The sequence below is a fragment of the Syngnathus floridae genome, chromosome 13, assembly GCF_059516105.1.
Source record: "Syngnathus floridae isolate MCC-2025c chromosome 13, RoL_Sflo_1.0, whole genome shotgun sequence".
Classification (NCBI taxonomy): Eukaryota; Metazoa; Chordata; class Actinopteri; order Syngnathiformes; family Syngnathidae; genus Syngnathus; species Syngnathus floridae.
This window is the reverse complement of record NC_142425.1, coordinates 4,153,344-4,178,013: the sequence shown is the minus strand read 5'-3', so window position 1 is coordinate 4,178,013 and position 24,670 is coordinate 4,153,344. Positions and strand designations below refer to the sequence as shown.

General features: G+C 45.9%; 2 protein-coding genes across 4 annotated transcripts; one reads left to right on the top strand and one right to left on the bottom strand.

The window, feature by feature from the left end:
* The first annotated feature begins 23 nt into the window (after positions 1 to 23).
* On the top strand, positions 24 to 13,076 carry aspm (assembly factor for spindle microtubules). Its single transcript, XM_088393354.1, has 26 exons — positions 24 to 462; positions 679 to 822; positions 1,064 to 2,411; positions 2,608 to 2,700; positions 2,777 to 2,869; positions 2,937 to 3,083; positions 3,160 to 3,387; positions 3,465 to 3,532; positions 3,602 to 3,743; positions 4,037 to 4,167; positions 4,372 to 4,547; positions 4,624 to 4,769; positions 5,045 to 5,130; positions 5,194 to 5,406; positions 5,617 to 5,821; positions 5,931 to 6,085; positions 6,231 to 6,359; positions 6,451 to 6,645; positions 6,965 to 10,711; positions 10,787 to 10,936; positions 11,007 to 11,198; positions 11,299 to 11,491; positions 11,973 to 12,127; positions 12,367 to 12,543; positions 12,628 to 12,800; positions 12,898 to 13,076. Exons 1-26 carry the CDS (start codon positions 181 to 183, stop codon positions 12,998 to 13,000), a joined length of 8,871 nt encoding a protein of 2,956 aa, XP_088249480.1. The 5' UTR covers positions 24 to 180; the 3' UTR covers positions 13,001 to 13,076.
* On the bottom strand, positions 13,059 to 23,038 carry LOC148388181 (complement factor H-like). 3 transcript variants are annotated; one of them, XM_088393357.1, is made up of 22 exons: positions 22,839 to 23,038; positions 22,535 to 22,717; positions 22,108 to 22,213; positions 21,957 to 22,033; positions 21,700 to 21,882; positions 21,372 to 21,554; positions 21,092 to 21,286; positions 20,820 to 20,999; positions 20,484 to 20,648; positions 19,605 to 19,772; positions 19,380 to 19,538; positions 19,041 to 19,229; positions 18,778 to 18,963; positions 18,523 to 18,693; positions 16,177 to 16,282; positions 15,992 to 16,068; positions 15,603 to 15,794; positions 15,284 to 15,472; positions 14,976 to 15,161; positions 14,828 to 14,902; positions 13,568 to 13,672; positions 13,059 to 13,455 (listed from the first exon to the last, which is right to left on the bottom strand). In XM_088393357.1, exons 1-22 carry the CDS (start codon positions 22,906 to 22,908, stop codon positions 13,262 to 13,264), a joined length of 3,339 nt encoding a protein of 1,112 aa, XP_088249483.1. In that variant the 5' UTR covers positions 22,909 to 23,038; the 3' UTR covers positions 13,059 to 13,261. The 3 variants fall into 3 exon arrangements, with proteins under 3 accessions (XP_088249483.1, XP_088249482.1, XP_088249481.1); XM_088393356.1 differs by lacking the exons at positions 13,059 to 13,455; positions 13,568 to 13,672 and adding exons at positions 14,348 to 14,643; positions 16,412 to 16,588 and having other exon boundaries at positions 14,723 to 14,902; positions 22,839 to 23,035; XM_088393355.1 differs by lacking the exons at positions 13,059 to 13,455; positions 13,568 to 13,672 and adding an exon at positions 14,348 to 14,643 and having other exon boundaries at positions 14,723 to 14,902; positions 22,839 to 23,034.
* Between the last annotated feature and the right edge of the window lie 1,632 nt (positions 23,039 to 24,670).

Sequence of the window (24,670 nt, the reverse complement as noted above, 5' to 3'; positions counted from 1 at the left end):
CCATTGCTGAATTCAAAACTTTCCATTGACGTGAGAAAATAAACGAGTGTCTTGTACGTTAGGGACAGCGTGATCGTTGACGGAACTACTTCTACAGTCAACAGCAGTGTATATCGAGCTATAAATAATTTTACGAACCAGCAAATCGCATGGAATGTAGCTCATTATTACGGTAGCGACATGCCTGAAACTATAGCCTTATCCTCCGCTCACGGCGGGTTTATGGAATTTAGTCCAACAAGGAATGGCGACAATGACAAGGAAAACGACATTGCTGTTTTGAGCCTGGCCTTGTTTTCAAAGGCTCCTTTTGTATCTTTTGGAACTGTGAAGCTAGGCACATCCAAATCGACTGCTTTGCGCATCGAAAATCCAACAGAGGATGCAGAGATTGCGGTGGCTGTCCATAAAATCCCATCGAGCAAAGGCTTTTCTGTGGACAGCGATACATTCATGATTCGGGTATGTTCCTCTGTTTTCTAGTTTGAAACTCTTTACAGAACGTTTGTGCAATAGCCGGACATTTCATCGGTTACTTTGGCACAATCGTAAACAACATATAATCTCTTTTCTTGCGTTGTCAACTAAATCTAACTCCTAATGCCAAATGATCAATCATCATGAAGTTGCCAAAATGAATTATCACGTGATTGAACGATGTAAAAAAAAAAATTCCAGCCCCAGAGCTCATATACCCTGACTCTCACTTGGACTCCAACTGAAGAGGGAGGAATCAGAGAGCTGATTATTTTCAATGCCAATGGGGTCCTCAAGCACCAGGCCGTTTTGCTGGGGAAGGCAGAAGCCCCTCAAAAGAAAAAGGTAATTACACCGGTTCAAATAAAACACACCATTCTCATGTGTTCAGCACAGAAGTGACATTTTAGTGTCATTGCAAGTGATGCACTCGGGTATCAACTGTGATTTGTTGAGTGCATTGCTTGCAATGATACTAAAACGTCACAGATGTGCTCACCTGTTTTCAGGATTTGATCATGTGACCTTAGCAAGCAGATTCCTGAGAAACTGTGATGTCATATTGCTCTTTATTCTTGTTTTTTAGAGGCGCTTATGGGATGTCATTAAAAACAAGAAAAGGGGATATGAAAAAGGATCTCCCTACAGAACGCCTCTGACGAAGATGGCTGCCAATAAAACAATACGTATGTCCCGGAAGCAACAGTATACAGTCCGCAGTCCTCTTGCTCCCCTCAATGATGGAAAAACAAGCAGAGTGAAGTCCAGTGGAGAACAGCGTCTCCTTTTAGCGGATCAGGTGAACGTGGTCCATCAGAAGTACCCTCGTCTTGCGTTAGTCACAAATGAGAACGAGATGAATGGTAGTTCGGGCTCTTTGGCTGGGAAGCTTGAAAACAAAGAGCTTGCTAAAATTTTGAACACAACACTCTCACCTACCGGGACGCCAGAGCAGCTCAAAAAGCTCATGCCTCACGTTGAGCCGGCGGAACACGCAGGTCCTGTGACGGTGCCCAAAGGCCCGGCGTTATGTCTGACCGATGCGTTGGCACTCATCAACTCTGATCTCGCTCCCATCAACCGCAGTCCTAAAGACTCCAGTTCGAGTTACGAATTTTCGGATTCCTTGGAGTTTAAAAACGAGGGTCCTGACTGCTTCAAAGCCCGTCCCAGTAGCCCAGACCAGTCAGAGTCTACGGAGCCGAGGCTGACTTTCTTTGTCAGGAAAGAGGTTGGTGCTGCCAAAGCCGAAAAGCCCAAAAAACTGACCGTCCGATCTTTCAACTGTGACACGGTGATAAAAAGCAAAGCGATGATTTGCGAAAGTGGACGAAAAATAAAGAAGTCAAGGCGGCGTCTGATGGAGCAAACACTTGAGTTGTTGGAAGGCAGCAGCCAGAGTGAGTCTGGACCGGGGAGCCCCCAACTTCCCGTGATAGAACCAGACGCACAAACGGAGAGGCCCGAGGAAATCGGCAGCCAAACACTCCAGGAATTGACCAGCAAACAGACACCGAAACTGGACGATGCACAATTGCCTGTTAACGTGCATGTAAGCGCTCCTCGAGCTCACTCGGGTGTCACCCCCCCATCCCACAATGTCCCCCCCGCCACATTCACCATGTCCCCCCCGTTACCCCTGGGCCAGTCTTCTCCACTTCACTGCAGCAACGCATCAAATCATCAACCTGAAACGGATTTGCTTCCCTGGCTGCTCTCAGCCAATCAGTCCACCCAAAATGACCTCTTCCCCGTTCATACTGTGACAATGGGCAGAAAGAGGAAGAGTGAGCATTCGAAAGGCTCCACCAAGACCGACAACGGTGGGAAAACCGAGCTGGTTAAAAAGAGCAAAATGGTGACTTGGAGACGAGAGACTGGGAAATCAATGCAGGACAGCGCCGCGTCTCAGAGGCCATCGGTCAAGTCAAAAGGTACTTCACAAAACGAGTCTGTGAATGTAAAAATCCAAGAGCGGAAAATGCAATTCAGTGGGAGTCAATGAAGTACAGATTTTGGGCTAGCCCGCTCCCCCAATAATAGCAAGTGCCCTCTGGAGTTCGGTACAGTACCAGGAATTATTATTTTTATTTCTTACTTCAAACGCTGTACTCTATCTTATCCACACAGGTTCTCTGCATTCAATGAAAACTCCAGTGAGGACCATAAAGTCGTCCGTTTCGGCTCAGACAAAGCCAGCAAGCGGCAAGCTCCCGCTGCGAGGTATCACACAAGTTATGTTTACTCCTTAGCTGTGCTTAGGATGGACTTCAAAACGCCGCTCGTGGTTTGTCCCAAGGTGCCGTCTCGCTAAGGTCATCCAGAACAGAGCGTAGCAAGACGGCTCCGGTGGCAATGTCAAAGTTGGTCTTTGTCAAACCCACTCAGACAGGTAATTTTATTTCTTCTTTAATCCATGATGTGATTGGGTCATTAAGAAAGTTCTGCCGTGTTGTTAGCCATACCCAGACATCCACTTCCTTTTGCTGCCAAGAACATGTTCTACGACGAGCGTTGGATCGAGAAGCAGGAGAGCGCTTTCTCCTGGTGGCTCAACTACGTCCTGACCCCGGATGATTTCAAAGTCAACACGGAAACGACCAAAGGTTGCAATTTGACACCTCTGACAATAGTCTTTATTGACTCGACATCTTAATTCTTTTCAAATGATCTTTTGCACAGTGAGCGCAATGGGCTGCAGTGACAAGTTCAGTGTTCTGAAAGCTCCCACCAAAGAAGAGGTATCTTTCCGCACGTACACAGCCCGGCGAAAATTGAACCGCCTCCGCAGGGCGGCCTGTCAGCTCTTCACCTCGGAGACGATGGTCAAGGCCATTAAGAGGTTGGAGCTCGAAGTGGAGGCCAAGAGGCTCCTCATCCGCAAAGACCGCCATCTTTGGAAAGATATCGGTATGACCGACCACTGGATTGAAAAAAAAAATGTAATACATTGTTTTTTAAAGTTGAATATTTTTTTTTTTTTTTAGGTGAACGTCAAAAAGTCCTCAACTGGCTTCTTTCCTATAATCCTCTGTGGTTAAGGATTGGGCTTGAGGTATGTCTCGCTTCTGCTTTTATTCTTTTTGTTGATAGTGTGGCGGATAAAAGTGGTCTTTCTGTTTAGACGATCTTCGGGGAGATGATCTCGATGGAGAGCAACAGCGACGCGATGGGTCTGGCTATGTTCATCCTCCAGCGTCTTCTGTGGAATCCCGACATCGCGGCTGAGTTCAGACATGCCAAAGTTCCTCATCTTTACAAAGACGGTAATATACTTGGGCTGTCTGCACATTTCCTTTATTTATTTTTAAATATTAAAAACATTAAATGCATTCTCATTTGATTCCAGCTTCATGAGCCAAATCTTGTCTGAAATATCGTTGACCATATATTAATGGTTTTGCTTTCTTGACTCTGAACAATTCATCAGGACTCCTGTTGCACTCGTACTTTGAGTCCCACATGAGAGAAGAATACAATTTTTTTGGTTTTGCCAACGCGCTGCACACATTTACAAAATAAACATTGGATTGTGCTGCTGTCTGTCTGTTCGGTTCAGGCCACGAGGAGGCGCTGTCGAGCTTCACTCTGAAGAAGCTGCTCTTGCTGGTGTGCTTCTTGGACAAGGCCAAAGGATCTCGCCTGATTGAGCATGACCCTTGCCTCTTCTGTGTTGACGCAGAGTTCAAGGTTGGTCTTAGGAAACATGAAAACGGATACAAATCAGATTTTGTCATATTTATTTATAAAATTTGCACTGGCTCGGTCAGCTATCATTGTAATTCTTTGCATCTTTATGTCATTTCCTTTACAGATGTTGCTTCCTCAAAGATAATGGTGTTCCTTTGTTTTTGGATTTGGTTTGATTTAGATCATGTATTTATTTTTTTGCAGACAAGTAAAGACTTGTTGCTGGCCTTCTCACGAGACTTCTTAAGCGGAGAGGGGATTCTCCCTCGGCATCTGGGCTACCTCGGGTTCCCGGTGTCTCATGTTCAAACCCCGCTCGACGAGTTCGATTACGCCGTGGTGAATTTGTCTGTTGACTTGAAATGTGGAATTCGACTGGCGTAAGTGACACAACGTCCATGTCGTACTTTGCCCAATTTTGCAGGTTAACATTGGCTTGTGTTTGTTTTTCTTTAGGAGAGTCATGGAGCTCCTCACAAAGGACTGGAGCTTGTCAGCAAAGCTGCGATTGCCTGCCATCAGCCGCCTGCAAAAAATCCACAACGTGGATATTGCCTTGCAAGTACTTAAAATCAGAGGGGTCGACCTGAACGACGAACATGGTGATTAATTAACATTGCTCAGCGGAACCAAAAGCTTGTAAAAAGTGAAAGGAACCAATTCAGTTCCACAGATTTCGCATTTGGGTGGCAAAATGGTCAACATGACCTAAAATAAGCTTCCTGGTTCAGTAAATTGGGCAAAGTTACCAATAATGGTGTTTCCTTTCTTCAAAGATTTCCTAAAACTATCAAGACATTTTTTTTTTATTTAAGATAAATCAAAACAAAATTGTCCACGTTCATCATCAAATTGGGACTCTTGTCTTTCTTTCCAGGCTCCATCATAAGTTCCAAAGACATAGTGGATGGGCACAGGGAGAAGACGTTGAGCCTCTTGTGGAAAATTATTTTTTCATTTCAGGTGTGTATCTGACTCGCGGTACGAGACGGATGGATCTGGACTAATGTCAACAATCTCGTTTAGGTGGACCTTATTTTGGATGAGCATCAGTTGCGGGAGGAGATTGCTTTCTTGAGGCGATCTCTGCGGTCAAAGCAGAGGTTGGCATCTGCCAGGGCCGGCCGGGACCCTGCGACCGGCGCGCTCAAAACCAAGACGCCGTACGACCACCGTAGCAACAAAATAGTTTTGCTGATGGAATGGGCCCGAGCCGTGTGTGACTTCTATCATCTCACGGTGAGATCTTGTTGTCAGATTGCCGTCGTGCTTGTTTGTTGCCAGGTTGCTTTGTCTCGAACCGTTGCAACGTGTCAGTTTAAAAGTGGGAGAGGAGGGTACTCGTATGGGCTAAACCAGAATTATTCTTCTGCTTCAAACATCAACATTTGAATGTATTAGTCATCTTCTTCGCTGTTCTAAATAACAATCACTTTTGCCTTTGTTCAGCTGGAAAACTTCACTGTGACGTTCTCAGACGGCCGTGTGCTCTGCTACCTCATCCATCACTACCATCCCAGTCTCATAGCGGAGGAATCTATCCACCACAGCACCACCCAAACCGTAGATTGCTCATCCAGGGGTCGCCTGGAGCTCAACCGCTCGGCCCTCGACTCCGACAGCTCTTTTGACGACGCTCTCGAAAGCCCACACGGTCGGTCCCGCCAATCTCGAAAAAAAATTAGATATACTGGACTAAGCGATACAGAAAATGAATGGATGTGCTCCAAATTTGAGGTTTTTTGTTGTTTGTGATTTTACAGGAACAGGCGCCTCGTGTCCCTCTGCAGAGTTTAAAGAGTTACTGGAAAATGAGAAAAGCAACTTCCGGCTGGTTAACACTGCAGCGGCTTTCCTGGGCGGCGTGCCCGCCATGATCAACCCAGCTGACATGTCCAACACCATCCCCAATGAGAAGGTGGGTCGCCAAACTAGCATCTCACCACATCTCCAAAAAAAAGACTCCTTCAGTATGTTGCGACTCCAAGTTGTAACAAACTTGGCCAATGTCTGAAGGTAGAAGAAAAGCTGGCCTTTTTCCTCAAAATGTCTCTCTTCAACAGGTTGTAATATCTTACGTTTCTTTCCTGTGTGCTCGTCTCTTGGACCTGCGCAATGAAACCAGAGCAGCTCGCATCATACAAAGTGTCTGGAGGAATTACAGGATTAAGAAAGACTGGCAACTCTACCAGGTGGCTTACACACGGAAGGCAAACTGCTTTCGCAGGTCCAATATCTGTCACGCAAGTAAATAATGGCAACCATTGCTTCTTTTTGAAACAGGAGCGGAACATGGCTGCTGGGAAAATTCAGGCGTTTGTCAAGCGGTTCCTCCTGCGATGCCGGGCCAAGAAGCAAAATGCAGCGTCCATAATCATACAGTCAGCCTGGAGAGGCTTTGTTACCCGCAAAAAGCTGCGGATAGAAAAAGAGGCAGAGCTCCTCATCAGACGGAATCAAGCCGCAACAATCATCCAGGTAGCTCGATCGCTTCTATTGCTGTGATTCTGTCAACAAAAGATAGCGGTAACACACAAATGCAGTCAACCACCGCCAGTTTCCATTTTCTCAGCCGGGGCCTCGTCTCAGCTATTTGCTATCTTCTGTTGCTAGACGCTCTACTCAGCCTCACTGAGGCAATCGTCAGCATTGCGCAAGTCTGCAAAACCGCCACCGAGTCACGACCACCTTTTGTTAATGGCGGCCGTTTTATCAGTATACATCACAAATTCATGTACCGCAAATGTAAAGAGGCTCGTGGAATTGGTCGACAAACACTTGTTTGTTATCTGCGCAGGCACAGTGGAGAAAGTTTTCAGCGGCGAGACATTACCAGCGACTCCGGTACAACGCCATTGTTGTCCAAGCGCAGTGGCGAATGAAGAGAGCCGCCTCTGCCTTTGTGAAAGTCCGCCGGGCGACAACTGTCTTGCAGAGATATTTAAGAGCTCAGATTCATGCCAGAAACGTACGCAAGCGTTATCTGACTCTCAAAGCTGCAGTGGTGAAAATGCAGAGAGGCTACAGGCTGTGGAAAATCCAGAAATCTCAACAAGAAAACCATGCTGCCAAAATAATTCAAAGCGCATATAAGAAGTGGCAAATGGAGAAAATGGCCCAAAGAACAGCTGCCGCTGTCAAGATTCAGTCTTTTTACAGAATGCAAAGGTGCTCACGCCAATATCGAAAGATCCAAAGAAGTGTTTTGCTCATTCAAGCCCACTACAGAGGTCAGGCGCAAAGGTGTGACTTTCAGAGGCAAAAGTTGCAACACAGCTCGGCCATCATCATTCAGAGTGCCCTCAGGGGGCACCGCGTCAGGAATCTGGCCGAGAAAATGAAACGTGCCGCGGTCCTAATCCAGCGCTGGTACAGGGCTTCTGCAAGACGAGACGCCGAAAGGCAAAGATTTGTCAAGATGCGCCGTGCCGCCAGGACCATTCAGTTGGCTTACCGTCGGAAACGAAAGCAGGACGCGCTGAAGCGACGGCACACTGCAGCAACTGTCATACAAGCTGCCTTCAGGAAATTTGTTTCCCAAAAGCGCTACGTCATCCTGAGAAAAGCAACAGTTGCAATTCAGCAAAAGCGCCGAGCCACACTTTTAGCTTGTAAAACAAAGTGGGAGTATGACACGCTAAGGAAGGCCGCACTCAATGTACAAGCCCACTGGAGAGGCCGAGCTGACAGGATGAGGATGAAAAAATACCACCAGTGTGCAACAATTATCCAGGTACACTACCGCCGGTACAAGGCTCAAGTGGACTTCCGCTCCAAAAAGGGATCCGCCATTGTCATCCAGCGGCGCTACCGGGCTTATATGCTCAGAAAGAAAACCAGGATGGCGTTCCTCCAGAAGAGGGCAGCGTCTCTTACAATCCAGGCCGCATTTCAGGGCATGAAAGTCAGACGAGACCTGAAGAGACAGCACAACGCCGCAACCGTCATCCAGTCCGCGCTCAGAATGTATTTGAGTCGAAAACGGTACGTTCTCCTTCAGAGCGCGATCGTCATCATCCAGTGCCGTTATCGAGCTCGACTCCAAGGCAGAGCGCAGCGGCACGAGTACAAAGAGCTAAAGAAGGCCACCGTAAAAATCCAAGCGGTCTACAGAGGCTGGAGAGCAAAACGAGAATTCAAGAAGAGGAACAAGGCCATCAGAGCAATCCAGGCTCTGTTCAGAATGCGCAGAGTCCGGACGGCTTATCTTGCTACCAAGTGTGCCGCAATCACCATTCAAGAGCGATACCGGGCCAAAATCCTCATGGATCGGCAGCGGGAGACGTACAGAAGCACAAAATCTGCTGCGGTCATCATCCAGGCCGCATATCGCGGCTACTCCGCCCGCGTGGAGATTGCACAGATGCACCGTTGGGCCAGCGTCATTCAGAGAAGATTTCGCACCATCCAAGAGCGGAATCAATTTCTGGCTTTGAAGACGGCAGCTTTGGTTCTCCAGCAGCGGTACCGAGCTGTGAGGTCAATGAGAGAAGCACGGCTGCAATTTGCGTCAAAGCGCAGAGCAGCCATTTGCATTCAAGCAGCCTTCAGGGGACACGAGAGCCGAAGGCAGTTGAGCATCAAGCGTCACGCTGCCGTGAAGATTCAGTCGCATTTCCGGCGGTATCGGCAGATGACATACTACAAGAGGCTTCGATGGGCTTGCGGTGTTGTGCAAGCTCGTTACCAAGCCAACAAAGAAATGAGACGAGAGAGGCTGGCTTTGAGTGCCAAGAAACGTGCTGTCGCCGTCTTACAAGCCGCCCTCCGGGCATTGATATCCAGACGACTTGTCAAACAAAAGCATCAGGCTGCCGCGACCATTCAGAGAACTTTCCGAGCGCACCGTCAACGCGAGAAGTACCTCGCCCTCAAGTCGGCAGCGCTCGCCGTGCAACGGAGATACCACGCCACCATCGCGGCCAAAGCTCAAATGCAACATTATCAAAACATGCGCAAGTCCTCAATCATCATTCAGGCCGCGTACAGAGGACGGCGGCTCAGGAAGGATGTTGCTCGTTGGCATCGGGCGGCCACTTTGATTCAGTCTACGTTCAGAAAACACAGAGAACAAGTCCAATTCCAGACCGTGTGTCTGTCAGCCGTTGTCATCCAGAGATTCTACCGGGCACACATCCTCCAGAAACATCAGAGGAGAGACTTCCTCAAAATCAGATCCTCTGCCATCATTCTTCAGGCGACTTTCAGGGGTCGCTCCGTGAGAGGAAGGATCGCCAAGATGCACAAAGCAGCGACGGTCATACAAGTCAACTTCAAGAGGCACAAGCAACAATTGCTCTTCAGGAAACAACGCTGGGCTGCTTGTGTCTTACAGCAGAGATTTAGAGCATTCAGTCAAAGAAACGTTGAGGTTCAACATTATCGAGAAGTCAGGAAAGCTGTGATTCGTCTCCAAGCCGCCTTCCGGGGAATGGAATCAAGAAAAGCCATCAGACAAAGGCATCAGGCTGCAACTGTCATCCAGTCTGCTTTCAGAAGGCACCGAGAACAAGTCCAATTCCAGGCCGTGCGTCTGTCAGCCGTCATCATCCAAAGAGGCTACCGAGCCCACGTTCTTCAAAAGAAAGCAAGGCGGCATTTCCTCAAAGTCAGATCCTCAGTCATCTGTCTGCAGGCAATTTCCCGCGGTCATTTGGAGAGAAGAAGAATTGCTGAGATGCACAGAGCCGCGACCATCATTCAAGCAAACTTTAAGAGACATCTTCAGCAACGGACTTTGAAGAAACAACTTTGGGCCATCGGCGTATTGCAGCAGAGATTTAGAGCTCAACGACAGCGAAGCCTCGAGGTCAAACATTACGAGGAAGTCAGGAACGCTGTGATTTGCCTCCAAGCCGCCTTCCGTGGAAGCCAATCAAGAAAATCCATCAGACGCATGTCTCAGGCTGCTACAACTATTCAAACAGCTTTCAGAGCTCATTGTCAGTCCAAGCGCTTCAAGGAATTGAAATCTTCTGCACTGACCATTCAGCAAAGGTTTCGTGCTACTGCGGCAACCAAATCTCAGAGGAGAAAGTTCCTGCAAGTGCGCGGCGCCGCCATCGTCCTTCAGGCGGCATACCGAGGCCAGCAAAGCTGCAAGCGCATTGCTCGATTACACCGGGCGGCCACTGTGATCCAATCGGCATACCGAAGGCACGTCGAGCTTGTGAAATTTCAGCTGGTGTGTGCGTCTGTTATCATCATTCAGAAGTACTTCCGGGCCTCAATGCAGCAAAGGCAAGACAGACATAAGTTCCTGCAAATCAAACAGTCTGCTGTGGTTCTTCAGGCTGCGTATCGAGGTCACCGCATCAGGCGGGACATTCGGCGGCAAAGTCGGGCCGCCACTTTGATCCAGTCACACTGGAGATGCTCAGTCCACAGACGCATCTTCCAGAAGAGGAGAGAGGCAGCCATAAAGCTGCAGCAGAAGGTCCGAGCAACGCTGCTCGCCAACGTACAACGGAAGGAGTATTTGCGACTGCGACGGGCTACGATTACGCTTCAGACGCACTACAGAGCCTGGATTGGACGGAAACGGGTACGGATCAATTCTTTGGGGCTTTGCGCGTATTGCACATTTAAAAGTGATCCTGTCATTGTTTTTATCATGAAGGAACTTGAGGCTACCCGTGCACGGAGGAGACTTGGTTTTGCCGCCGCGGTCTACCACCACCTCAGTGCCATCAAGATCCAACGAGCTTTGCGAGCACACTGGGTCTTGGAGTCTGCCAAGAGACAGATGCACTCTGTCATCGCCGTACAAGTGCGATTGCAACCGTCGCATCTTTTAAAGTCCAAAGACAACATTCACGCATTCCTTTGCTTGCTTTCAGAATCTGGTGCGAGCGAGGTTCCAACGGAGACGCTATCTGGCACAGCGACAGAAGGTGGTCACAGCCCAGAGAGCAGTCCGCCGTTGGTTAGCCCGTCGATACAATTCCGCGGCGGTCATCCAACGTGCCGCTCGCAAGTTCCTCCTCCTCCGGCGCCAGAAGAGAGTTGAAAGGGGCGTGGTCAGAATTCAGGTAGCGTTCGTTCTCCGTTGCTTCATGCTACGTATCAGAATATTTGATTGAATATTCCTCAAAGTATATGTCTGCAATCTCTGAAATGTTTTCCACTTAGGCTCTTTGGAGAGGACACGTCTCCCGCCGACTGAATGACAATGCCAAAGTGGTCAAGTTGAGAGAGTGTTTGCGTAAAGTCTCCGCTGGCGCCCGGGAGGAGGACCAATTGCGCAACAAAACCGCATCTGCGCTGGACTGCATCCTTCGATATAAGCACTTCTCCTCCCTCCTGGAAGCTCTGAAAAACCTCGGTAAGGTCATCCTATTCTGCAAGTCGTTTCAATTCAAGTTATTATTTATTTATGTATTATGTATTTATGTACCGTATTTTCTGCACTATAAGGCACCGGATTATAAGGCGCACCTTCAATGAATGGCCCATTTTAAAACTTTGTCCATATATAAGGCGCACCTGATTATAAGGTGCATAGAATAAATAACGTTGCTCAAACGTTAATATCACACAAAATAAACACGTAAAGCTTATTTCAAGAAGTTAGTCCTCATCCGCGAATCCATATTGGTCCATATATAAGGCGCACCGGATTATAAAGCGCACTGTCGGCTTTTGAGAAAATTGGAGGTTTTTAGGTGCGCCTTGTAGCGCGGAAAATACGGTGTATGGCATTACATGGATAATGTGGACTTGAGCAGCAAAACTGGATGTCGATCCAAATAATTCTAGGAAAAGCATCTTTGCCCAAATTTGATCACTGAAATTGCCATTTGCAGAAACGGCCACCAGGTTGTCCCCCGTGTGCTGCGAGCATCTGGTGGAGAGCGGCGCCACCGGCGTCTTCTTCACCCTCATCCGCTCGTGCAACAGAAGCGTGCCCTGCATGGACGTCATCAACTTCTCCATCCAGATCCTACTTAACCTCTCCAAGGTTACACCACACACCAGCTTGCTCTACCATACACTTTTTCTCCTTCATATGTTGTGTATTCATCCATCCATCCATTTTCTGTACTGCTCTGTCCCCACAGGGGTCGCATATTTTTATTTTTAATTATTTTTTATGTTTTTCGGGAACGCCTTTTTTTTTTTGTTTTTGTTTTTACTTTGTGATTATTGATGTCAAATCCAAAGCTATTCGTCCAAATGTCTTTTGTCCTATTTCAACAGTACCACAAAACCATCAAGAATGTGTATTTGGTGGAAAACTCAGTGGAGACATTGGTAGACCTAATCCAGCGATACCGAGGGAAAGCAGGAGATAAAGTAGCTGATAAAGGTGGCAGCATCTTCACCAAAGCCTGCTTTCTGCTGATTCTGCTCCTGCAAGACAAAAGCCATGCCGAGGTCTACTCCACTTAAAAAAAAAAAAAAGAAAATTGCCGTTACATATTTTGAAGGTGTTACAATCTTTGAGGTTTTTTTTTCTAGGAGGTGATGCGCTCTCCGAAAGTCTTGGATAGGCTAGGAAGTATTTACCGCCTCACCGTCCGCAAACACAAGTTGGATATGGAAAGAAACGTAACTAAACACAAGATGAACGCGTCACTCAATGGAAGCTTCTACGTCCCGGCAACGCCACGCAAATCCCAACCCGTGCCCAGGTATTTTTTATTTATTTTTATTATTTAGAAGGGTGCATGCTTCAATATACGATTTGCGTATATTGACCGACACTGGCTCTGCTCTTTATTTTCATAGGTTTGCACCCGACTGGGTTCTCAGGAAGGACAAACTTGCAAATGTCGTGGATCCTCTCAAGGCCATTCAGATGTTGGCCAACACTCTCTCCATTGTCTTGTAAATAGGTTGTAAAGTTAGCTCATTTTTTCTTTGTTTTTAAGATACATGGCCACAATAAATGCATTTTTGTTGCTTGATTTATTCGATTTCTATCTCTGCAAATTGAATGTGTCTGGGGCCTTCTGCGTGTTCATATGTCAGCTTGCAGCAACAGACGGAGAATTATTTTATTGCTAGCAAACAACACCGCGACACACTGTGGACCGGTGACGATGCATTCTTTGCTAAGTGACATTCATCTGTCATAGCTTCTCAAAAAATGCTAATGACAGCTGGGTAGTTCCATGACTCCATCAACGCATCGCTGTCGCATATTCAGTACGCCGTCGTGTCTCGCTCCCAAGGCACACCTGAACATGATAACATCATTGTGGCTCGAGTACAACTTACTGGCACCTGCATATCGAAATGCGATTTTGTGTGAGCGCATGAGTTCTCTGTCCACAGTGCAGGGCTCTGCAAGAAAAAGATTTAAAACGTCAGCCTCATTTGAAGTGGATCCTATTTATGGATCTAATGAGTTGAATGCATGGTCAAATTTTGGAGAGCAGCATTTGTTGAAACTTACTGAGGCACTTCATGTCGCCAAGCCATTGTCCATTGCTGCAGGTCTTGTAGGGACTCCCTTCCATCACGTAGAAATTCTGGCAAATGTACTCAACCCTCTCATTATGTCTGTAATTGAATTTAGTGACGGATGCTGTGTCCCCATCAGCAAGGTAAGGTGGACGCGTACAGTCCAAAGGAGCTAGAAATATAGTTGATCATCTAGTCATTTTTTTCTTTATGTACAGCAGATTTTTGCCATCAAGTCATGTCATCGTCATGATTTGCTAGTACGTCAACAAGCGAAACACGTAACTAGCCTACCTTCGGTAGACGAATCTACCATACTCCCCCACAGCAACAGAAACAGAAGCAGCAACATGGTAGACTTTTCTGCATTTGCTCTCTTTCCAAGGAAAGTTTATACAAGCGTGTTACAACACTGTAAACAAAGGGGAGGGTGCGCAACACAAAGGTACACATTTCCCCACTGTCAAGATCAATAATATTTGGAAATGAAGCCTTTACTTGTTTACTTCTGGAGCACATTTTCCTTTCTTGTTTTTCATGTTATCCAGAAAAAAGACATCAATCTTGTTTTTTTTTTTTATTACATATCTCCTCCCTTGTATGAATCCATTTGAGGACTCACCATTCTAACGAACTACCACACCAATCTGTATTATTTTCAGTGAAATTATTTTTTATTGTGACACATGGTTTGGGATCTATATAAGTCCTCTGACTTCAGAAATATTCCTCAGAATAGGAAAATTCCCACATAAGAAGCAACAGACAGTAGTTTTTTTATATCCTAATTTATTTATTGAAAACAAACAGGCAAGGGAGCGACACACTACGCACAGTAGATGCTTCTTGACATTCATCCGTCCCAACTTCTCAGCTACTGGCAGGTCGGCAGTTCCATGACTCCATCGATGCACTTCTGTCGCATATTCAGCGCGCCGTTATGTGTTTTTCCAGGAGTACACCTGAACTCGATTTCATCATCATGGGCAGAATACAACTTATCGTCACGGGTGTATCGGAATGCAATATTGTACATGCTCATTAGTTCTCTGTTGACTGTGCAGGGCTCTGCAAGAAAAAGATTGTATTCATCAAGTAGTGCACTTGCTATTTTCAAAACAACTAGTTGAATTTCGTAGAGGCTTACTGAGGCATGTGATGTCGCCAAGCCATTGTCCATTGCTGCAGGTCTTCTCGGGCCCCCCTTTCATCACGTAGTAATTCTGGCAAATGTATTTGACCTTCTCATTATGGTTGTAACTGAATTTGGTAGAGACTGCTGTGTCCCCACCGGCAAGGTGAGGTGGACGCTCACATTGCAAAGGGGCTAGAAACAGTGGGACAAAAAGAGCTGCTCAGTATTTTGCTGCATCTTCATCTGTGTCAACAATAAACATTACCTCCACATGTTGGAAAGGGATTGCTCCACTGGCCATTGGACAGACATTCCACCTCTGCTTTTCCTTGAAGCAACTGACCACGAAGGCGGCAGTAAAACTTCAATTTTTGTCCCTTTTGTACTTGCTTGTCTCTGACATGAGTGCTCAAGCGAACACTGTTGGGGATGCCCGTGAGCTGGCATGGTTCTATTTTCAGGAGAAAAGAAAAATCATTCAATCAGAGCGAAGACTGCCTTGTTGGGCTTCCAAACTATGGCACTGAGTCAAGGTTTACTAACGCCACCGTGAACCTGAGAATCAAAGCATACCAGCGCATGTTGGGAAAGGGCTGTTCCACTGCCCGCTCGGTAAGCATTCAATATCTTCAGATCCATCCAAGGTATAATCATCACCGCAGTGAAACCTTAACTTATGTCCGATTTGAATTGTTTGAATCCCCGGTTGCAACCCGTGAGCCGTAAGCTGAGGGTGTAGCTCTTCGACTTTACAAGCAATGTCTGGGCATAGAAAAAGATGATCAAAATGAAAAATGTTTCCTCTTGATAGGCCCTTATATAGCAGTTGTAAAAGAAAAATGATATGATAGGATCATAAAGTACGAAGTTGCTGTCGGTGTGTCGGTGTTACCTTCACAAGATGGGAACGGCTTATCCCAAACTCCATCTCGACCACATATTACTAGCGGGCTGCCGCTCAGTTGCTTCCCGGGAAGGTCACAGCTAAATGTGAGGTAGTGATCAGGAAGGACGCCCTCTTCATTGTCTGGTAAACCGTTGATTGTGATCCCTCTCTGCGCGGGCGGTTGCTCACACCTCAAACCTGGACACACGTAACAAGTTAGTCAGCATACTGTGATATTTTTTGTCATTAATCCACAATGTGACCATTGGAGTCCCACAAGAAACAGTACTCAGCCCTCTATTGATTGGGTTTGAGCGAAACAAAATATTTTTTCCAAAATAGAGACTCAAGCCACTAAGTCAATCAATCATCAACTGCTTATTTTGAAGACTTACGTTCACATATCGGCACGTGGTTGGTCCATTTGTCCAGCAAACAGGTCCTGGTATCGATCTTACTCACCATTTGATAACTGCAAAGAGTTGAGAGAAGAAGGCAATGAAGATTGTGACAAAATATGTATAATCACCATTGTTACAACCTCATGAATGCCTTTCTGACTTTATCTTTGTGTACCTACCCCACATTGCAAAAGTATTTGATAGTTGCCCCAAAAACAAAGTCGTCCCCCTGGACAATTTGATAATAGCCATTGGGAATGCTTTCAGGAAGTGGACATGGCTTCACTGCAATGAAGAAAAACACTTTGTAAAACATCAAATGTAAGATTTCCTCTCTTAGGATTATTAATTCAATTGAATGATGTCCCCTCAGTTTGCACCCCATATTTTACAGCAACCATTTTTTAGACTCACAGAAGCAAAGTCCTTGATGGACTGCCGCCCAGCCGTCACGTGTACATTTATACCTGATGGGGAGCCCTGACAGGTAACCAATCTCGCAAATGAAAAGTATCACATCTTCTTCTTGAAACTCAGTCTTTGTGACCTCTGACATGTGGCCGTGTGGAACCTCTGGCAGCGTCGCGCATGCTAACAAACAGCAACACACGTTGAGCTGACAACTTGTTTAACTTGGAAACACAAGCAACTGTCTAACTTGTTTATGTCCTTTTCGTAAGTTAATCAAATACACTTCTCCCATCAGCCACAATATTAGGTAGACTTGCACCATCTAATCCAAGTGCTCAATGAAAATATTTTGCTTTTGCAAAGACATTTTTCTTTAAGTCTTCTTTCCATTTAAAAACAATTAACCTCCCTCAATCTGAACATGCTGCAGAAGTAAAAAAGCCTACCTTACCATTCTCAGACAAGGACACTCTCACATTGCCCCAAAGTTGTAGAAGCAAAAGTAATAGCTGCAGTCGCATAGTGGCTTGCAGCTGGCAATCAGAGCTGGGGCCAAAACCTTTGACTAAAGTGGAAAGTCCTCAGCTGCAGGATCACTGAGAGTCAAAACATGCACTACCCGCTGGGATTGCGAACGTGATGCGTTCAAGCACTCTGCACACACTGTCCCCCTCCCTGTGTGATTGCTTGCTTGCTTGAGCAACTCTGACATTTCCACTCAAGTTTACACACAGTAACGCTGGCGCAATCCTAATCAATATCCTGACTGTCTTTGCCTCCACACCAAATGTGTCCTGAGAGACTGACCAACATCGTCAAGAAAGAACAAAAGCAGATTTTCACTGGCATAAGGACAGCAACATATCCTCGAGTATGTACAGCATTCCTTTTCACCGACAAATTTTAGAACGTACATTCGTTTGGCATTGAAAAAGCTGCACATATGAAATGTTTGCATTCATCTGATGACTCCATTTGACTCCAGTTTTGACTAAGCCTAACCCTGGCATGAGGACAAGAGAGTGCAAAGTCCCTTGCAAAAAGTGCTTGCGTACTCAGCAATACAACAAACTGAAAAAACTGTTTATTTACACTCCACCTGCTCATATTTCAATACTAACTTTGTCGTTCTTTCTATTTGAATTTTTGAAACTTATCAATCAGTCATATTGAGGGAAATCTGTACTTTAAGCTTATACTCCGTGCATTGTACAACGTGTACCATAATGGAGATCACGTGGTATTACAATGCGAAGTATTTTGGTTCAGACAATGGTGTTTTGAAGCCAGGTTTGACTTAAGGTTACTCAATATTTATTTTCTTAATTATGAAGGAACACCGTAACACCTGGTAGCGAGAGATGGGAAAATGAGGCTTCATGAACCAATTGAGGTATTTTAAGTGAAACTCTTTTCTGCACAAGAAACTAGCAAAAATGACAACAGTTATTCATTCTCAGTTTCTGCCTAGTGGAGGGAAGAGGCCCGAGTAGATTTTCCCCCTGATAGCACAAATCCGTATTTTCCCTCATTTTGTACACATAAATCAACAACCGACAACAACAAGCGAGCTTGGCTGGCTCTAACGACAGGACAGAATTAAGTGGGCCGTACAGATGTAGACATTAAACTAGTAAAAATGACAGCAATACTTCCATTTCTGACATTTTATTATTAATTGCATCCGAATAGTAAATTACTCAATTTCTTCAGCATTCAACATATGGATCATGGAAATTGTGCGACGGAACAATCTCCACCCAGATTTTCCTCCTATTGCTGGCCGCCAGCCACCCCAAAACAACACCAAATTGATATTATTGTTATTTCAGCTGTCCTTTGGCCTTTCAGCATCTCCTTTCCTAATTGGAAGCTGTGGAGGAAAGATTGGGTGTTGAGATTCCTTAAATGCAAAATAAAATCGTTCTTGAAGAATCACAAGAGAGCTGTTGATTCTATATAAATACTACTACATACACACATTTTTGCACCCACAGGTATTCCAGACACTGCCTCAAGACTTTCACCCATGTGAGAACCCCGTATCCGCCATGCTCCATTCTGTTCTTCAAGTGGTGCCTCCTGAACGAAATACTACTTGCGCTTGTCCTTACCTCCACACCGAATGGCTTCGCTCCACTGGCCATCTACGCAGGTTGCCGAGCCACCACTTTTTTCACTCGGTTGTCTGCAGTGGTACTCTATGACCTCACCGTTGCTGTATTTCTCTTTATTGTCACCGAAGGTCATGATTTGGTCCACAGTTTTGGGCTTGGAGCAGTATGCTGAAAATCCAAGCAAAATAATGTCAAGTTGGAAATCCAACGATGAAAAGTAGCTGCCTGTTCTCTCTTCACACTTTGACTTACGTGAACACTTGATGTCCCCCATGTCCCACTGGCTGTTTTGACACGTGATTGTGTCCGTTCCTTTCATCATGAAGTTCTCCCGACACTTGAAGGTTACTTTCGAGTCAGACAAGTATTCCCGCTGAAATGCCGTCAAAATGACGGCGTTCTCAATTTTAGGAGGCGGGCTGCAGGTCCCGGCAACAACTGCAGAGCATAAAATAGTCTAAGACAACTCCTTTATGTAAATGTATCATTAAAAAAGAATTGTGAAGGTGACTCACGAGTGCAGATTGAGTTAAAGGGTAAACCATTGGAATCCCATTTTCCATCCACACACAATAAACGTTCAATCTGACTTTGGTATCCATCCCTGCAAATAATCTGGAGGCTGCCAACTTCTCCATGTCTCTGCCTTTCGTGTTTGATTTTGGCATTGGCAATCGCAGGTATCTCCCCGCACTTATTGTTTTCTGCGGAAGAAAGACGTTTCAATGGTGGCTTGAAGAAAAATATACAACATTACTGGCAAGTCTATAAATCAAGCTTGAGATTGCAAACGCTGGGCATCAGATCGGATGCGACAAAACTCCATTCTTGACCTGAGAGGAGTTGACGCTTACCCACGCATTGTTCCAGCCCGTACCACAGACCGTCGATGCATTTGGCTTGACCCCACCACCCTTTGGTGGGAAGCTTATAGCCTTCGTCGCACGTGTAGTAGAGCGTGTCTTGCGCCGGACGGACGGCAAAGCCGTGGAGCACATCAGGTTGGAGACATGCTGAAAAGAAGAAAGTCATCAAATGCAGTCAAAGCACGTTTTTGAGCCACGCCAAGGCCTTTCTACCTGAACAGTTCTGAATGCCAGTCCAACCGTCAAAATCACACTTGACGGTGAACCGTCGATCGGCATCATTTGCGCAGGCGTATTGCACACGGTCGCCTTGGTCGTAAAAGGCCTTCTGATTGCGGATAACGTTTGCATTGCTGAGCTCCAGTTGTTTACATTGGTGTCCTGAAAGAAGGCAAAGCGGGAAAACAGTTAAAGGAACTTGGATTGGAAATTCTGCTATGCGAGTACCGAATATAAGCTGCACCAGGTAAAGTTCGAGAAAATCCCGTTTTGTTCTTTTATAAACTGCACTGGACTATAAACCACAGGTGTTTTAATGCTTAATTTCCATAGGCAAGAGAATATGCACAAATTGTACAATATTATCAAACTCATGAAAAATCCAGGCGGCTCGGTGGCGCACTGGGTAGCATGTCCGCCTCATAGTTAGGAGGGTGCGGGTTCGATTCCACCTCCGGCCCTCCCTGTGTGGAGTTTGCATGTTCTCCCTGGGCCCGCGTGGGTTTTCTCCGGGCACTCCGGTTTCCTCCCACATCCCAAAAACATGCTTGGTAGGCCGATTGAGCACTCCAAATTGTCCCTAGGTGTGAGTGCGAGTGCGAATGGTTGTTTGTCTCTGTGTGCTCTGCGATTGGCTGGCAACCGGTTCAGGGTGTCCCCCGCCTACTGCCCGATGACGGCTGGGATAGGCTCCAGCACACCCGCGACCCCGTGGGGACTAAGCGGTACAGAAAATGGATGGATGAAAAATCCATAGATAAACTGTAAACCGCTGGGTGCAAAGTAAAAATGCAGAGTAAGTGAAAAATGGAACATAATCAAGCATGGTTGCAATTCATTACAAGATACCCAGAAAGCCCCACCTCCACCTACCTCGACAATACACATTTCCGCGCCAACCATCTGCTGAACAAGTTAGACTAAACTGATCTTGAGAACCTTTGCAGGTAAAATAGGCCGTTTCGTAATTTCTGTAAATTTGCTTGTAGCCATCAGCAATGTTTGCGCTCCGGATATCGTTGCTGTCACATGTTATTTCTGAGGGCAAAATAAACAAAACAAATGCAATTAGTTTTTGCCCCATTACACGGGTTCTTTTATTCCTTTTGTGGGCTAGCTCCCAAAACATCTTTAAACGCCATATCGAGTTTGCCTTTCCAAAGACCAAGCTCACATTGAGCGTTCAGTTTTAGCATCTGGATGCGTTACCTTGGCAGGGTGGATTTGGGATCCAGCCATCTCTGGTGCATTTGACTTGTGAGGCACCATCTGTCCTCCTGAATCCAGACCGACAGGTAAAGTCCACAAGAGTGCCCATCCTCACTCTCTGCCCCCAGTAGATGTCCCATCGCCATACGCTCCAATGCCTTTCATTAGGGCAGGTGACCTCTGAAAGTAAGGGACACCAAATATTGAACAAAAAAGTCACTCGAGAGCCCTGCAACCACCGCCATCATCATTCTTTGGATTTGACTCGGTACCCTGACAAACGGGTCTGATGGTCCATTTTCCATCACTTTTGCATGTGGACACGGCCGAGGTCTGCTTGGGTGTTGAGATCCAGTAGCTGTCCTCGCAAGTGACAGTTAGCGTAGCACCAACGGAAAAGATGGTGATTTGCGAGGGTTGGTAACTGGTTCCTCGGATGGGCGGCAGCGTCACTCTGCATCTGATCACTGCAACGGTGGCCACATGCAAGATTTGTAGCCAGCTCACTGCACGGATCCCCATGCAGCTTGAACTTAGCTTGGCCGGTCTCACGTTCGCATGCGGGTCTTGGGCTCCACTCGGCTCGTATTCCAGATTTGGTGCACGCAGAAGGTCTGCCTTCAGCGCGCTTGTAGTTATGATTACATTCATAAGACAAGATCTCGTCTTCTTTGTATTCTTGGACTCTTCCGGTCACAAAACCATTGTCGATCGCCGGCACCGTGCATTTGACCACTGATGAAGGCAGAAAGCAAATGAAATGATTTGATGAAATGACGACAGCTGATTCAACACAAGCGACGCTGTGAGGCCATAACGGATCATCACACTGCGGAAACTTTTTTCCAGATCTCCCTCCCGAAAAGGAAGCTTTCCGCACCTTCACATTTTGGAGGAGGGCTGCTCCAATCGCCATTTTCATCACAGGACATCTCGGCGGAACCAATCAGGATTTCATGGCGGTTCTTGCACCCAAATCGAAGCACATTGCCAAAGTTTGCTTCTTCGGGGTCCCCGATCACCTCCACATTGTCTTCCACATTGATAACAGGGCACCGGATTGCTGGAAGAAAGGAGGGAAGGCCTCAGGCGCGCAGCGCTTGGCAACCGCGAAGCTCCTCGGTTGCGAGCCCATACCTTCGCAGATCGGAATCGTACCGCTCCACCCATCTGTCATACAACGCCGGTTGTTGATCCGGCTCACCATTTGATAACTAAAGCAAGAATCATAGATGACAAATGTTTTCATTGGAGTTAAGGGATTTTTTTCCGAGCGAGCGCTTCATACCCTTCGTTGCAAGTGTACTGGACTTGTGAGCCAAAGACAAAATCGTCGCCTTGAACCAAATTAAAATTTGCATTCATGGATTCTCCGGGGTGACCGCATGATTTTGCTTCATGTGCAAAGAATGGAGAGAGAGAGAGAGAGAGAGAGAGAGAGACAGAGAGAGACAGAGACAGAGACAGAGAGAGCTTACTCCATTTTATTTTGTCAAGTGGTCACACGAAATAAAATCTGGACCTTGATACATTTCCTTAAGTTGTAGTGTGCCATCGACTTGTCGGTTATAGTTGACTAGACTATACAGCTACATGAAATCATATTCGATCATCTTTGCCCGGCAACAAAATTTGCACGATACAATATAACCTCATACGCTTGAAGTGGCAAATATTGGAAATCTTTCAAATGGAAATGAAAAAATGTGTCTTACGTTGGCATTTTATACCCCGAGAGTCCCACGTTCCATCATTGCAGATGAGTCTGAAAAATCCAGTATGGCCAACAGCGCAGCTTACCCTCACTTGCTGCTTATTTTGGTACTTGTTTTCCATACCCGTCGTGTCAAAATTGGCATCAAAAAGGGGACCATTCCGAAACGCTTCAAGTGTACAATCTGCAAGTCAAAAGTACAAGAACCCATTTCTAGCTTTTCAGGTCCTGAACAAGCAAAGACGAAAAGAACAAAACACGGTGAATGACTACAAAAATGAATCTGTATGCTGCTTGAGTCTTACCTCGACATTTCACAAAGGTCAACGTATGCATCCACAATAATAGCACACAGCTTTGGCTTATCGCCTTCATTTTGTCTTGTCCGCTCTCAACCGCCCGACGCAACTAAAAGCGGAGACTGCACAACATCAAGTTTAGATGGTGGCAAAGAGGGATTGCGCAATATCTGGACACACGTCTCCCGTTGTCCAGTCTCGTAGTGGGGAAGGAATGTGACCTGTGCACTCATCCACACATATGCGCACACACAGGAGAGTACCGTATTTTCCGCACTATTAGGTGCACTTACTTAAAATTTACTCAAAAACCACAGTGCGCCTTATAATGCAGAGCGCCTTATATATGGATCAATTGATGAATTTGTTGATCCATACTGGTTGTACACAGCGCTCTGCCAAGATGTTTACAAGGTCGCGTCGCTTCCCAGCATTTTTGCAACCGTGGTCAGGGGGCGTCACTGAATAGCTGTTGTACCCGCGAGGCTATTTCATTTCAAAATAGGCTGTTCCGTTAATGTTTTCGCGTACGTTTATGGATCAATATCCAATGGAATCATAAATAAGCAGCACCAATGTGTTAAATCAGTCTTTAGTCGGTTCTGATCACTTTTATGGGAGAGAGTTTGAGAAATGTGATTGTTTACAGGGGGCTGCCACGACACTTTGCTGAGGCTCATGGGAGTCTGCAGGCCGAGGCTCATGGGAGTTTGCGGGTGGCTAATGCTATAATGATAGCTGCTATACGCACGAGGCTATTTCATTTCAAAATAGGCTGTTCTGTTAATGTTTTTGCGTACGTTTACGGATCAATATCCAATGGAATCATAAATAAGCAGCACTAATGTGTTAAATCAGTCTTTAGTCGGTTCTGATCACTTTTATGGGAGAGAGTTTGAGAAATGTGATTGTTTACAGGGGGCTGCCACGACACTTTGCTGAGGCTCATGGGAGTCTGCAGGCGGAGGCTCATGGAAGTTTGCGGGTGGCTAATGCTATAATGATAGCTGCTATACGCACGAGGCTATTTCATTTCAAAATAGGCTGCTCCGTTAATGTTTCGAGGAAATTTACGGATTGATATGGAAGGGAAACATAAGTAAGCAGTACCAATGTATTAGATCGAACTTTAGTCAATTTCGATCATTTTATAGGAGATAGTTTGAGAAACGCGATTGTTTACAGAGGGCTCATTGGTTATTGGCTAGTGGATGCATACCGCAACCCTAGTCAACCTCAGTTTGTTGCAGTATAGCTTCTATTTTATGCGCCTTTTAATCAGGTGCACCCTATATATGAAATAATTTCTAAAATAAAAAATTCAATGAGGGTGCGCCTTATAATCCAGTGCGCCTTATGGTGCGAAAAATACGGTACCTGAAGTGTTGCCAAATAGAATACGATGCACACTGCTTGTATATGTCACCAGCATTTATGCTACAGACAAAAGTACAAAATGACACGACATGAACCCCACTTGACAGACAAGTAGCTCCTTAACATGTACAATTTAATTAGTTGGACATGCAGTGAGCAATTTGCTCCATTTTGGAAGTGCTGTTGATTTGTTTTACCTTCTCGGTAATCATTTGCAGAGATCAATAGTGCAAACAAAATAGAGAAAATATTCTCATCAAAGTTCAGAATTCAATGTGTTGCTCATTTACAGAATCTTAACTCATTCACTGCCAGCCCAGTTGAAATAGATCTTTGACGTCTATAGCCGTCAATGACATAAGTTTGCTTTCATGGCTATTACTGCTACGCACACAAAAAAAATATGAATGTTGGACCAGTTCATTTCGGTGGTTGAGCAACGCGATGTTGAACGTTCTTTC

What these genes read in the sequence shown, in the direction of transcription:
- aspm (XM_088393354.1), top strand. Translation starts at nt 181, where the DNA reads ATGCCTGAAACTATAGCCTTATCCTCCGCTCACGGCGGGTTTATGGAA. An exon ending in TCCTCATCTTTACAAAGACG is followed by an intron (nt 3,744 to 4,036) that starts GTAATATACTTG and finishes TGTTCGGTTCAG; the next exon opens with GCCACGAGGAGGCGCTGTCG. An exon ending in ACACCATCCCCAATGAGAAG is followed by an intron (nt 6,086 to 6,230) that starts GTGGGTCGCCAA and finishes TCTCTTCAACAG; the next exon opens with GTTGTAATATCTTACGTTTC.
- LOC148388181 (XM_088393356.1), bottom strand. Translation starts at nt 22,908, where the DNA reads ATGAAGGCGATAAGCCAAAGCTGTGTGCTATTATTGTGGATGCATACG. An exon ending in CCCTCCTCCAAAATGTGAAG is followed by an intron (nt 21,555 to 21,699) that starts GTGCGGAAAGCT and finishes TGCCTTCATCAG; the next exon opens with TGGTCAAATGCACGGTGCCG. An exon ending in CATCAGACCCGTTTGTCAGG is followed by an intron (nt 21,000 to 21,091) that starts GTACCGAGTCAA and finishes CCTTACTTTCAG; the next exon opens with AGGTCACCTGCCCTAATGAA.